The sequence below is a fragment of the Tinamus guttatus genome, unplaced genomic scaffold, assembly GCF_059628265.1.
Source record: "Tinamus guttatus ecotype Peru unplaced genomic scaffold, ASM5962826v1 Tinamus_guttatus_pri_ptg000639l, whole genome shotgun sequence".
Classification (NCBI taxonomy): domain Eukaryota; kingdom Metazoa; phylum Chordata; class Aves; order Tinamiformes; family Tinamidae; genus Tinamus; species Tinamus guttatus.
In genome coordinates, this window is record NW_028289173.1 from 4,626,500 (window position 1) to 4,641,893 (window position 15,394).

The 15,394-nt window shown below is 39.0% G+C and overlaps 1 protein-coding gene across 2 annotated transcripts in view; it reads left to right on the forward strand.

Moving 5' to 3' along the window:
- The window catches only part of MYLK4 (myosin light chain kinase family member 4), a 75,702-nt gene that overhangs the window by 56,575 nt on the left and 3,733 nt on the right, over window positions 1-15,394 (forward strand). Inside the window, exons 3-9 of one of the 2 annotated variants that reach the window (XM_088535671.1) lie at window positions 4,569-4,644; window positions 5,168-5,654; window positions 6,490-6,509; window positions 9,514-9,619; window positions 10,601-10,694; window positions 11,767-11,876; window positions 13,037-13,178. In XM_088535671.1, the coding sequence (XP_088391797.1) occupies window positions 4,569-4,644; window positions 5,168-5,654; window positions 6,490-6,509; window positions 9,514-9,619; window positions 10,601-10,694; window positions 11,767-11,876; window positions 13,037-13,178 (1,035 nt within the window). Of the gene's footprint in view, window positions 1-4,568; window positions 4,645-5,167; window positions 5,655-6,489; window positions 6,525-9,513; window positions 9,620-10,600; window positions 10,695-11,766; window positions 11,877-13,036; window positions 13,179-15,394 lie in introns of both variants that reach the window. The other variant, XM_088535670.1, reaches the window with a different exon arrangement.

Here is a 15,394-nt window from a genome sequence, read left to right on the forward strand (position 1 = left end):
TAGCAATAAAAAATTGCCTGAAATAGTTTGATAGGTGGATAGTTTATGCTTGCAGATGAAAAATATCTGCCATAGATTTAGTCGTCATTATCATAGGACTCCATGTATTCTGGAGTCATGCAAATCAACGAGTCAAAAATATACTTTCTTAAAAGTAAAAATCTACTTTTCTTCAGCGTGATGTTAACTCTCTTAAGTGATAGTGACTGGACCTTCAGGTGAAAGATGCTTAAAAGCAACCTATGATTGTCAGCAATATCCTGTGTCACGGGTAGCCCACTACAGCCCACAGGCACAGTCCAGAGCGTGATTCCATGAATGCCTCTTCCACTCTTGATGGTAAGACTTTGTGTTTTGAGAAGAACTGTGTGCCAGGAAGAAACACCCATTCGAAAAGGAGAACTACTGCTTCTCCAGAGCAGTGAGCATGGAGTTGGCAACCAAAGTGCAGAACGGACAAAGCTTTGACTTTGCTGATTCTCCGCTTCCCAACTAGGATGGTGTTATTCCACAAGATTCCACAGTGTTTAGTATGTGTCTTAATTAAGAGGTTATTTTCTTATTACAAGGGAGAAGGTCACACAGAAATTCTCTGTATTTACTAGTGGCGGAAGAAACACAATACTCATGGCTCAGAGCTATTTTTGTGTGTGATTGAATGAGGCTTGTGACTTGAGTATGGTTTACACCAAAGAATGAATTCTTTATCATCTAGTTCACAAAGCCCTTTGAAAATCATCAACAAGTCAACATTTTTGCCTGTGGGTGCAAGCAGGTTGTGTAACATGGCAAAAATAGTGACATGGAAGCAGAGGTACCACCTGTCAGTAAAAGTAGCATTCCCCTGTATGTATTTTGCATCTTTTATAAGCTTGTATCAGAAATTCATTCACTGATTATTTAATGTTGCTGGGTCTCTGAGGAAAAAAAAAAAAAAAGGTATGTATTCAAGAGGAAAATAAGGAAAAGCGAAGATGGGTTACAGCTTTTTGGATAGCACAGAAGACATCGACATCATACATTCTAACATCAACAGCTCTGCCATATACAGTATCTTCTCCCATATACCAACTTGTAGATGCTGAAAGCATCTACACTGTGCTTGTACTGTGCTTGCATGGCAAAACTCATGGCATATTTTTGGTTGTTAAATGAGATCCTCACAAAGCTCAGATAACTATGTTGGTAATGGATGATGATCAGTTCTTGCCCAAAACCAGGATAACTTGTTGTAAGAAAACTTTGCAAAGTGTCTTAGGAACCTGAGGAAACAGACACTGAAATGTCTTTTTCATATGTGCAAATTTCTGTGTCTTAGTATTAGCTGATTGAAATTCAATCATCAGAACAATGTCTTGGCATTAAATGAAACATGATGGAGTGATAAAGAAATCTAAATAAAATCTTGTGGTTGCTTCATGAGGCCATTCATTATATTTTTTCAGTAGAGAAAAAAAGAGTTTTATTAGGCGAATAAAAGAAAAAAGTTAGCTGGAAAAACATTCCTAGTTTAGGTCTGGTACTATAGAAAGAGGGAATTTAACTAAGTATGGCTCATTAAAAAGGAGTCAGATGTCTATAAAAAACATTAATTTCTGACTGCATTTGAAATTGCTGTTAAAATATATTCATATATATGATTGCCTATTGCTTTATTTTGATGGTTTCATAAAATACTTTCTGGAGTTAATATAAATAATTTCCAAAAGTGTTTTTTTTTCCATTGCTCTATACTGATGTTTTGGCCTCTTGAGTATGTCACATTATCCTGTTATCGCTGCATGGACTTTAAGTCTGTCTCTGTTACTTAGAGTCTAGCAATGTTTTGTACAAAAGTGTGTGTTTGAATCTGGAAAACGTCTTTTTGAATACACAGTACCAACTTGTGCAGATGCACATGCCTTTTTGCTTCTGTATGTTTGGCAGGCTCGCAATGTAGCTTTAGATATTTAATCTTTGCTGAAACTAAAATGAAAACTGGGAGTAGGGAAAATGGCTATGGTGCCATAAAACTCGTATATATTCAATCCCTTAAAGGAAGGGAAAAAATAAAGTGGAGGCGTAATTTCCACTAAGAAGTGGAAGAAATCACTTTTAGCACATTGAAGGAACGAGTACTGTGAAGAGTAGAGGGGTGACTGTAATTTGGATGTCGCTAACAGACCACCATGCTTTTCAGATGAGATTTTCAGAAAACTTTGATGGTCTTGGGTGCTCACAAACTGCAGACTGTCAAATGGCTGCTCCCCCTGCCTTGAGAAGGTGTGGGGAGGCAGGTAGCACAGGGAGGTATGGCCTAGGCAGATTAAAGGGGCTCTTTGTGCCTCCCCCAGCATGCAGCCAGCCAGCCCTAGAAGGAACTCTGTGAATTAACTTCAGTCAACTCTGGAAAATCTGGCACAATACAATGCTTTAAGGGAAAGAAATAGTGAGTGAAAGTTCATATTTTTATTGCTGGATTAAGATTTGACAACTTTAAGTTACATGTTGCTGCTAAAGGCAAAACCCTCCACATGGAGAAAAATGGAACGTGCATATGTAGCTTGCTGCTGTGTACTAGGTACTATCAATCAAGCATCTATTCTTATGTTAGTTTTTCTTATCCATGTGCACTAAATGCTGGCCTTATATTTATTTCAGACAGCCATATGTATTGATTCTGAAGGGTAGCAGTAAATGCTCTGAACTGTTTCTTTTTCTGTTCATTTTTTGTCTCATTTAAATTAGTCTGAGCTTCTCATCGGCTGTTAAAATGTAAGCGATCAGGAACGATCCTTGAATAAACGCTGTAGTAATTTATGTAGTTCTCTGGCAGCATCATCCAATGTTCCACTAGACGGATTTTCAAAGCTGGCTTCTGTATTTCACACCTGCAAGCTACAGGAATATTTAGTAGGAAGCACTGTGTGCCTGCAATTAATTCTGAATGCAGAAATGAAATCTGGCCCCATGCATCAAAGAGCTTGGAGGCTGCCTCTCTGGTTATTTGCTCAGCTGACTGTATTTGATCGGACTTGATGTCCACAGCAGCATGGTGAGATTGACAAACTTACAGGAATTTGAGTGCATTACTAATTGCGGTCACATTGCAGAATGAATTAGTCCAAAGTTTTACCCTTCTTCTTCTTCTAGGACTTTTCATCATGAAAAACAAAATGAGCACCGGTCGTTTCATTATGATCCATCTGGAGCCATGACATTTACATTTAAGTTTCATGTGAGCAAGGCTCCATATATATTTCAAGTATTCTTAGCTGCTGGAGTTTAGACGTTTTACAATTTGCAGCTTGTAACCTCCTAGATCCCACCCCATCCCAACTACCTGCTGAGTCTCAGTTCTCATGTTTGTCCCTTCTAGACAGGATTTTCCAAAGCAGTGCTGCTGAAATCTTTTCCTGCAGTTTCATTCAGTTTTTCTTAACTTTGCTTCACTCCTCATGGAGTTTCCTTTCCCTTGAACTCAATGTTTGTAGAGGAGACACATTGCTTTAACTTTGTGAATGTTTCTGAATAGCCTGATAAATTAAAAGCAAAAAATAAATTCTAAAAAAATCCAGAATATATGTTTAGCAATGGAAGATATTCATACCTGCAGTACAGTCATTAATAGGCAGCAGGTCTGCTTGCATGATTAAAGCTCTCAAAATTAGGTTCCTGGCCATGTATATTTTGTTTGCATTATGCTGTTTCGGTTAATGGCTCGAAGAGAAAAAGCAGTTTCTTTGGAAAATATTTGTGTGTATTTGTATTTTTCACACCCTTTTTAGCTATTACCGTTAACTATGCCTGTTGTATGGTACTATAAGTGGAGGAGGGCAAATGTAAAAGGAATACTGCAAAACAGCAGACATCACTGGCTGCTGTCAACACCGTTCGACAACAAGTCTAGGATTGGTGAAGGGCAAAAAAACACAGCAAGCAAAATGCAAAGGAATATTAGTAAATAGTTATAAAGGTAGCAGTAACAGTGAAAATTTTGTGAGGAATCGGGTTGGTAGAAAGCTCCTCTAGATGTCACTATAATATCGTAAAATGCATCCAAGAGGGCGCTACAAAGCTGACGTGGTTTATGCACTCTGATTCCTGGCAACTGTTTTGGTCACCCTATAATAAATCACTGGCTCATTAAAAATGCTGTTACCAGATGTTGATTAACAGCAAAGATCTTTTTGAAATCTGTCAGTAAGACAGTTTGGGATATTTTACTAGAATATTAAATATTCATAGTTTGATTTAACCAACCTAGTTTTTAACAGCAAAAGGCTTCTGCAAGGAAACAGCTCATTCCTGGATGGTTGTTTCTTTTAGTCCTTGAGGCTCAATTCTGGTCGTTACTGGCCTGTATTTATGCTTGCAGTGATGCTGATTTTAATCATTTTTCCTGCTTTACAATGGTGCCAGTCAAGTCAGTTTAATAGTGATTAAAATAATGAATTATAAGAAAAGGTTAAGTTAGGTCACATAGAATAATCATATATGACAAAAAAAAATCCAGCTTCAGTTCCAAAAGTAACTGTGCATATGAACCCTGCATACACTGACTAATGCATCAATTGTCTTCTTCACAGGTTTTCAAAGAAAAGTTGCATTTGAGTGAAACAGGAACAAATTCTACAAAAGAACAGAAACCGCCAGATTTCGCAGGTTAGAATATTTTTTCTGATCAGTATCTAATTCCTAAGGGTACAGCTACAGAGCCCCTATTTCTTTAAAAAAATGGGCCCTTCTACTCTCCTAAATAGTTCCAGTGAAGGTGGGTGAGGTGTGTGCTCACCAGCATGACTGAGAGCTGCTTGAGCATCATCAAACTACTTTTCATGTGCCTACGTGCCTGGTATCAAACTGCTCAAAATGCTTTGCGTGGGTTTATTAACCTTGACTTGGCTGACAATTAGCTTGAGTAAGAAAAACATTTCCAGTGCCATGTCTGAGGGTGAAGAATCTCTGATCCATGGTGTCCTGATTTTAAAGAAGAGAGTACTCTGCTGAAGCTTATGGCCCTGCTATTGCTTAGAAGACTTACACTGACCTTGAAATTTGGAGAGAAAAGCAAGTGCCTGCTTCAGAAAACATCAGAAATTATGCTAAGAGTGCAAGTCCTGATTTAATATGGTTATTTACTACCAGAAAATTACTGACAGATGCCTGGTAATGTGTTTACTTACAGAGGGAGCCATCGAGAAGAGCCAGTCCTGCTCTCACAAAGAGAAAGTTCATAAACTCAACAAGGAAAATGCTGAGAAAGCAAGTTCTGTTCTACTTCAAATGGATTCTGCAAGACTTTCAACTGAAGGGCCAAAGCAGGGAGAAAGCTTGGCTTTTGAAAGCTATCACAGGAGGAGCTCCATTCAGCAGTCCTTCACTACAGAAGAGCAACAAGAAGATACTGCAGATGATGGTTGTCAAAGGGTAACTGAGCAGGACACAGAGAGTGAGTCTCTAGCCAGTGGGGAAAGGGAGGAGGACCATCAAGTGTCCGAAGATGAAAGGCAAGAGGAACATCAAGTGTCCGAAGATGAAAGGCAAGAGGAAAGGGAAGATGAAGAGGAGGAAGATGCTGGTGAGAATGAAGAGGAGGAGGATGAACCATCAGCTCCTTCCCAAAGTGAAGATGAGGCAGGAGAAAGTCACAGTCAAGAAGCATCACATGAAAGGTAAGATCTGAAACCCAGGCTGCCCCTTCTTTTAGGAACCCATGCCGTGGAAAACCAGATAGTTTAAGTTTCAAGTCTAAGTGACTAATACAAATATTGGTAAAAATCCATCCAAATAGCGAAGCTAAAATGAGTTTAACAGTTTGATCTGAGCTTTAAGCTGAATTTATACCTTTAAAATAGACTGGCAAGCAATCTGTCATGGTACAAGCAGACTGTGTTTGTTGTTGGCTTAGAAAAAAGGTTATGAACAAGGGAATTATGTTAGGCCATTCTTCATTTCTGAGGAGATTTCTGTCTCCATGTTTATATTCTGGCATCATGTAACCTGTTAGCAAAGTAAGAATATAATAGACCATATACCAGCTGGGACTGGACTTACTACAATACTTAGTAATTTAAGTGGTAACATAAGACTGTGACACATTTCTCAGGAAATTAAACTGATAAACTTATTTACTGTGATTCAGTGCTACATTTGTTCATAGCCCTTCTGGGATAAACCAGTTTAAGCTCTTGGGGACATTTATGAACAGTGAAATCCCAGTGTTCTCCCATTGCTTTAAAGGTGAGATTGATAGCCAGATACTAAAATCAGAAGAATTCAGGCAGTTATGGAGAATGGCAGAGGTAGAAAATTGTTTTGCTCTCATGGTTAACTTAGTGATCATTTTGTTGTTCAAAGTGAATGTTAAAGAAATTGGTTTAACCTCATGAAGTAAAATAATGTAATGTTATTTAAATGAAATATATGTGTAGGCATTTTTCATTTATGTTTCTAAATTTGCTCTGCTTTAAATGTACCCTACTCTAATGCCATGTTTTGTCCTTACAGGTGTAAAGGCTGCGAAAAAGGTACAGGAAACTATAGTTCAGTCACTGAGCAGACCTGCCAATTTGAGCATAGTGGTAGCAGTAAGCATCCAGTGAATGCTGAAGGCCTAAACAAAGATGACAACAAAAAAGCAGGCTAGATGCAGAAATTGCTGATGACATATGTAAAACTAGATAAGCTCCCACAGATATGTTCCTAAAGGCAGAAACAAAGCAATTAATTCCACTGGTATTGACAGTGCTGAGCAGAGAGACCTGTAGAAGAGTATAATTTTGTGACTGTAGTGGGAGGGGGAAAAGGAGTGCATGGTAACTACAAGGAAAAGCAGTTGTTCATGGGCCGCATCCTAAGCTCATGGGAAATAGCACAGTTCTGTTTCCGTCTAAAAAACTGTATCAGTGTCTGTACCTGAGCAGTTGGCTTGTATTTTCTTAAAGGCTTCTATTCTGGAGCCTGATTTGGAGAATCAAGAAATTAGTTGCAACTATTTGCTTTTGCCACAACCACTCCGCTAATAATGTCTTCTTTCCCTCCTCTTTTAACAATAGAGAGTCCAAAACTGTAGATATAGAGTAGAGGGAGGAATTATATCAATCATGTGGCAAAACCAGGAATGTAATTGATTGACTTACAGAGGTTGAAAACACTTTAAGATGTGGTCTGCAACAGTTTGACACTTTAAGATGTGGTCTGCAACAGTTTGAATGCCAGGGGGAAAATCAGATTGCTCATATTGCTACTGTTGCAATCTGAAGTGAGGACAACTACAACCTATAAAATAAATACAAACTTTTGTGTGGAAGCCTGACTAATGAAGGTACATGGTGTTCGGCACTGAACTCTGATGCAGTTCTTACCACGGTGAAGCAGATATTTTTAACATTAGACATTTTTTTTGAGAATTGCAGTGGTTTATCCCTATAAATGAAACACTAGCAGTGAAATGATAGAAATGAAATGGTGGCCTGAAGGATCTGAAGATCCATGTGTGCGCATGTGTGCTGTGCATGCATAACACAGAATTTGCTTTGAGACAGGGGGAAGGAAGAAAAAGAAAACTTTTATTAAATATCTATGTTAGGCTTCTGGATTCTGTAATAGAAACAGGAGATAGTTTACTAAAATTCTGGACACCATAAGCTGTCCTGGGGTTTGGCAGATGTCCAAGACGACAGTACAGTGGCAGCTCACTTGAAGCATCTTTAGGTTTGTAATGGTAGGTCATTCCTGAATAATGAGATGGCCCGTTTGGTGTGCAGAAAAGAAAAGATAGAGAGTTTATTCTTGAGAAAATCTTGAGGACTAAAACTTAGGTTCCCACTTAGGTATTTTTCATATTCTTTAGGGGGGAGAAAAAAAAAAAAAACGTTGAGATGAAGGGCCAGAGATCATACTGATCCCTTCAGGCCTCTTTAAATGAACATTTCCTTGCCCAAAGTTTGGTAGCCTTTGAGAACTGAGCAAAATCTAAAGAAATATATACTGTTCTCTTCTCTAACATACATGCTGGGAGTCTTGGAGTTTGTGTCCTTCAGATCAAATTCTACCTTTAGAGGTCTTCATGGCATTTTTTAGGTGTTGGTAACAAGCAAAGGCTCATACTTGAGGACACGCAGTTCAAGCTCTGCAGAATCCCAAGTGGGTGGCAAATTTCCAGGAGCCCCAGCTTTTCACAATTCCTTGACCATGAACTAACTTCCTGGCCATGTAAGTTATAACACTGTCAAAAAACTCTAGGTACACAGCTGGCCTCTTGGAAAAATGGATGTTCACTGTGAATAAGGACAATCCACTGTTACATTAATGACCAAAGTGTTCTTGCCAGCTATATGCTGTCATGGCATTTTTGTTTGTGTTTTTAATCATTTTCACTGAAGTAATGTTCGGATTTAAAATTGCTTCACAAGCACCACACAAAAGGGAGCCGGCATTCCAATCCAGAGAGCTCATATTGAAATGCTGTGGCTCTAGCCCTCCCAACCAGTTGAAGAAGTATTTGTCACCTTGGTCAGCCAAAGGTCTCTCTCGGGAATATCAATCAAGTGAAAAACAACATGGGTATGAAATTGAAATCACAACACCCTAAAAAAAAATCTGAAGAGAAATTAGGCATGCAGGGCTAGTCTGCAGCAGGGATTTTGACACCAGCAGGCAGTATGGTCCAGCATGCGGAGGTCTGGACAATAATATGGGAGATCTGCATTTCTACTGAAACTTTATAGCTGCTGCTGTGTGATCTTGGGAACCCATTCCCCTCTTTAACCTTTATCTGCCTTCTCTTTTTAAGCACAGAAACTCTTCAGAGTTGCATGTGACACTTACTGTGTGCCCCACCACATTGGGCCCTGAGCCACGCAGGAAATCCCAGGTGCTACCTGCCAGGGTGAAAATCCATCATGTGCACAAGCCATAAACATGATCTTTAAAGATGATAATCACACTGGGGAGAAGGAAAAGTTGTGTCAATCAGACAACGAGCTGGGAATACTTCACTGTGGACAGCATAAGCAGGCAAATGGCCTCTTGTAGCAGCTGGGCCTAGAGGAGAGCTGTCTCTCTTCCTATCCCACAAGAAAGTTACAATACATATTAACTATCTGCACTCCCAGAGGCAAAAAAAAAAAAAAAAAAGAGCTAGAGAAAAAGAGGTTGCAGCCACAACTTCCAAACAAATTGCTCAAGCTCTGTCTGGGTGTGAAACTGCACTGCCTTAGTTTGACAGTCATCATCTGGGTGGGGCTCAGAGGGCTTCTTGCTACCTCTTGTACAGAAGATGCTGCCCTATTAAACCTAGATTAAACCAGAAAACACCCTGTTTTCTGAGCCAGAGCTCCTGGAATAAAACCCTTGATAAATAACAGAGAAAGACATGTATATATGCAATAGGTGTATTCAGTTCTTAAGTGAGCTTAGCTGTAGGAAAGAAAGATTTAAAATAAGAGACAGACAAACAGCACCTGTGACCACTCATATGCTATCCATGTTTTGTTTTTTTGTTTCTTTGTTTTTTTTTTTTTCTTGTAGATGAAAATCTCACTCCACCAGCACCATTTGATCATAGGATTGTCTCAGCGAAAAGGACAGGCATCAGCAGTTACTATAATGTCAGCAAGAATGAAATCCTGGGAGGGTAAGTCAGGTGAACCCAATCAACATGAAAAGCGAGGCAAAAGCTTATAGCCAAGCACCACAGGAAGGAATGGAAGCCACATGCCTCACTAGAACTGAAGTCATGAAAGTCTAAGCTCTAACAGTATGTTTGAGAGGGATGAAAACAGGAGGCTGATTTCATTGTGTGAGTGGATTTTGGCTGCAAGTTTGGCACCATCAGGCTTGACTTGTATTTGGTTTTCTTCTAGGCCAGCCAGCTGCCCGCAGACTTAATGATGGTGCTCGTAGGATGCTGTAGTACTTTGCATTGCAGCCAGCAGGAAGTACAAACATACTGTAGCCTTTCTTACCTTAGTGGATACCATCCCTGAAAATACATAGATATTTTCAACTAGATCAGTCAGCTAATTTGGCAGGCTATGTAGTTTTCTGGTCTCCAGTCCTCAGATAATTTAAGAATCAACATTTCTGATAGCAGTGTGGTCTTGGGTAAGTGCCATTTCATCACAACTGTCCTTTGAAGGAAAAGGATGAGATGGAGAGAAGCAGATTGTTCATGTGAGTGACAGTACATAATTTTAGCATCCCTGAGATTTCTTGTAGTTTGTTAAAAAGCTACAAGGAATAGCTTTATATTTATTCATTTATTTATTATATTTTATTATTATTATTATATTATTTATTATTACTTATTGTTATATTTTTATTATTTATTTATTTTGCTTTTTATACAAGAAATAGCAAAAAGCTTGTTAAAAGTAGGTATAGATAATGTAGTATTAGTGAATCATATATGTTGAATATCAGCTAGAACAGTGTGTGATTTTGGTGTGCTTACATGACTAGTACCAGATATAACTGACACAACAAAATAGCAGCACACCAATTCAAATGAAACCCACCAGGGAGAGGATAATTTCCTTTGTGTATAACTTAGATTACAATTGGGGCCAACATAAACACCACTAGATGATTTTTTTTTTTCACTTTTTTTCCCTAGGGGACGATTTGGCCAAGTGCACAAATGTGAAGAGAAAGCAACAGGTCTCAAGCTAGCAGCCAAAATTATAAAAGCCAAAGGTGATAAACAAAAGGTTGGTAGAGTGCGATTTGAGTCTTTTCTTCCCCAATGGATTCCTCTTGTCTCTTCAGCTACAGAACACAGCATGACCAAGTGGCGCACAAGCTATCACATTCACAGGACCCACTGATTAGCACTGGCTACAGATCTACTTCCCTTCTCCTCCTGAACTGCTTGCGGCTCACCAAAGCCCTCTTTAGGTGTTCTGTGGTGCTTTTCCCAATTCCTTAGATTTTTCTTTCCGCTGTCTATTCATCAGCATTTTCTTTAACAGTAGATGTCAGCTGTCAGGCTGTGTCATAGCATATTCCCTTCCAACCATGCTCCAGGCTTTGCAGCAATGACTTGGTGGTGGATACTGGTAGCCGGCATGGTCTAGGCTTCTGACATCAACACAAATGCAAATGAGAAGAATTTGTCCTGTTTTCCAAACCTTCTGGCCATCTGGGTCTCGCTTTCACAGGAAAAGCATGCGTAGGCTTAGCGTTTTTTGTGTGAGAGCTGTGTCATTAATGGTATTCAAGGGTGGGATTAAGCTCAGCTAATTGTGGATGTTTAAAGTGCAACTGTCTGTGGCTAAGTTGGCCGTGGAGACTCTCCTTGCAGTCAATGGCACCTCCAAAGAGTGACTCAATCCATTCTAAACTCTATGCCTGAAATAGTTGCATGGCACCCAGCTCTTTCCACTGATGGCAAAGTGAGTTCTAGACCTCTTTTACGCAGCTTCATTTTGTATACCCAGAGCTGGTTGAAACAAAGTCTATGCTACGTTTCTCTTTTCCCATGTCTCTGTGAACACACCTGTTCTCTGCGTGTGCTCTTCCTCTTCCTCTCGCCTTACTTTGATTACTTTGAGGGGCCCAGTTTATTACTGAAGCAGTCCCCAACTCTAGCTGTGAGTTCTGTCTAGTAGTGCCTCTAAGATTGACATCTACCACTGCATGGAAACTTTGAGGCTGTTTGCCAGGAATGAAAACATGAAGATAATGTTGGTGTCCAGTTCAAACACTAACAATATCCTAGTCTGTGCAGCTTTCTTTGATAAAGGCTGCTGAAACAATAATACTCTTTTTTTTTTTTTACAGGATGAGGTAAAGAATGAAATCAATGTTATGAATCAGCTGAACCATGTGAACCTCATCCAGCTGTATGATGCCTTTGAATCCAAAAATGACATTGTCCTGGTCATGGAATAGTAAGTGTGTTGTTTTCTTTTCCTTTCTTTTTTACCACTTTTTCTAGCGGTTGCATTCCCTTTTTAATTTCTCCTGAAGTTAGAAATGGAGCTGCCTAAAGGTGGAAAGAGCATGTGAAAGAGGTTTCCAGGAATCAAAAAATCAAAATTAAGATTTTTTTTTTCCTGTAGAATCATTTACAATTTATTTTGCAGTGCTGTTGTCAGATACTTCTGATGGTGCAAAGCCACTGCCCCACTTGAAGACAGGTCTATGTTATATAACTCCTGTTCAATTTCAAGTGGTATATCATGTCAGTTCAGAAACAGACCTCAGTATCTCTAGTTTTGTGGGGCAAATGGAAAGGTACCTTAAAATAGAGAGAAACCACCTTTAGGTTTTGAGGATAATATTTACAGTGGGTGTCTTAATGGATTCAACTGTCTTTCACACTGGGTAATCATGTTAGCTAGGCATAAAATAGCTACTTTAAAGTCAGGCCAAATAGATGTTATTTTAAGGAAGTCAAAAGATCTAAATAAAATATATAAAGAGGTGGTAGAAGATACGAAGTTACGCTGGGTTTCATTCTTCTGAAATTTTTTGGACACTGCTCTGAATTTGGTCTACAATATTTGTGTATAACAAAAGCTAAAATTCTACTTAGATATGAACCGGTAAGTGGGAAGCATTATGAAATGGGACAAGAAACTAAGAAATTATTTCCATTGTGATTTTAGATTGCTTTGCATTGAACCCTTGGATCATATTCCTGTTAAATTCTAAGGGAAGAGAGCACAGTTTTAAATGCAGCTTCTCTAATGTTATCTTGGTTTTCTATGTAGCATCATTAATTTCACTAATACAAAATTATGTCCAAGTGAGCATTATATCTAAAATTTAAGACTTTGTCTTCTATCAAAGACTGGGAGATTGGTCACTTTAAGACTGGGCTTTCACATGTTGGAGAACTTCAAGTCAGCACACATCAGAATGCAGTATTTGGGAGGTTTGGATCGGATTACAATGTCAATTTGTAGCTCCACCTCACTCTTCCTGGTTGTGAATGATTAAAAGTAAGTGCATTTTAAACAGGTCGCCAGTGTATGTTCTGCATTCCTCTAAAATCATGAGATTGAATTTGGACTTGGTAACCACTTCATTGTCTTTCTCTCAACAGTGTGGAAGGAGGAGAATTATTTGACCGAATTATTGATGAAAACTACAATTTGACAGAGATGGATACCATCTTGTTCATAAAACAGATCTGTGAGGGGATTCAGTACATGCACCAAATGTATATTCTTCATTTGGATCTCAAGGTACTGAATTGAGATATATGTTTTGCGCAATGACAGCTTGGATTCTAATGCAGAAATTAATTTTCCTAGGGGTAGGCCATACAGTTTAACAGATTCCCTTACTGTGCCTTACTGCCTTACTGTGTACTTGCCTTACTGTGATTTCCTTAAACCAATATGTATTTACTTTGACCACATTGACATCAGTTAAGTCACTAGAGGAGTAATTAAATTAGATGAGAATTTCAATCATCTCATCAAACCTCATAGCTCTGGAGTATTGACAGTTGATGTTACAGAAAGCCCACAGCTGACCATACTATTTTGCTATTTGTAATTTTGCTGCCAGATCTCTGTTTTATATATCTATCACGGGGCGAGGAGAGGGGGACGGGATTTATCCCCCTTTTTACAAAACAGAGGGCAAGGCATGAGCAAAACTAAATTCAAGGTCATTCAGGGTCAGTGGAAACCCAGCACACCATTCTGAGAGCTACGTTATTCTATCACTGTCATGAAAAAGCATCAATATGTAGCCAGCTTAAGGGAAAGTACATTAAAATGTGCTTGTTGAAATAGAAGAAATGAACATTGCCAGTGGCAGATGTAACAAATACAGAATGTCTGTGTTAAGTTAGGCAATGACTTCCAACTTCCAGTGCAGCTGGAAGCCCAGAAGAGGTGGCATATTCTGCATCAGATACTCAGTTGTCTGAACTATGCAACCATGTACATGACAAGCCACTTCATTTTTTTTTAAAGCAAAACTAGTTGCACATTCTCCTGCTAGTTGATTGGTAACAGTTGACTATCACCCTTCAAAAAACATTTGTTGAAAAGATTTTTTCATTAGACTGCACATTAGAAGGGGCCTTTCTCCCTCTCCAAGTTTTTATCAGATATTAGACTTTCTTCTTAACCTCTGTTTAGTGTCAGTATAAAAAGGGATGATGTCTTTAGTTTTATCACTGGCTATTAAACTTCATGATGATCCCTGAGTTTCACAACAAAGCAAAAATAAGCAAATGTGCACAGGAGGGTTTTCTCTTTGGCGAGGTTTTTATTACCAATGCTGTTTTTGGCATGTAATAGCTGAGTTAAAATAGTACATTTTTAATGTTGATGGTTTATATATTACTGAACTTAAGCAAATGAACAAACACCTGTTGGAATCTGCTTCAGTTGCTAATCAGTGACCAGATTCACATTTCTTTTTCTTTATAAATACCCAGTTACCTGGAAACCCGTCAAGCAGAAGTTTGCACAGTCCCCTGGGACTTGTGTGTTTTGTTCTTGGAGATGGCACAGCTTGAGTATGAATTCAAAATGTGAGCAGAAGGACACGTACACCTCCAAGCAATCCTTCCCAGAGACCTCTCCATTCACATGCTAGCCAACAGGGCTCCTCTCTTCGGATTTGCTTGTTCACGGATTGCTGTCAGTAACAGATGAGTTTGGGGAAGGAATCTTGAAACTGAAAGAAATTCATCCTGACCATAATAGTCCAAGACCACAAAAAACTGTGGACATATGGTGTTTAAGAGTCCTACATGTAAAATGAATTAGTAATGGTGACAAAGGTTAACTAATGTTTTAAGTGTTGAGGGCTGTTTTATTTCAAAGAGGACTCAACAAGCAACAAGGCAGAGTAGCTATAAAACTGCTGGCAGTGAATATGAGACTCTCTTTTAGGTATTTACATTTCAAAGACAATTGGCCTAAATCTGTTCTCAGTCACTTCTGTATGAATTTGGAGTAATTCTGTGGAAGCTAATGGATTCCTGCCAGGGAGGTGCAGAGCAGCATTTGGCCCAATGGAAGCCCATGGGGATTTAACCTGTGAATCCCACCTTTCACTAAAGTATATGAGCAAAATGTAAAGTCATATGACTACCCTATATCACTCAGTGTTGAATGAGACAGTTACTGCCAGAATATCCATGAACTCACAAACCTAAGGCTGTAAGATAAACTTCAAAGCCCAGAAAAACCTTTAAATATAAAAAGATCCAATGTCAGATCATTAAGGTCTGTAAAATCACAGTGCCAGCATCTTTAAACCTTCTTTGGAAGCTTGCATTCTCTGTCCCGCTCCCTCTAATGAGCTCTTTATCTAAACTGCTGCCTTACGTCAAACTGAAAAGCTAAGAAGAGAAAGCAGCTACAAAGCACAAAACGTACAACGTCATCTACCATGTGACATCAGGGAGAAGCACCATGCAGAGAAATGTGCCTAA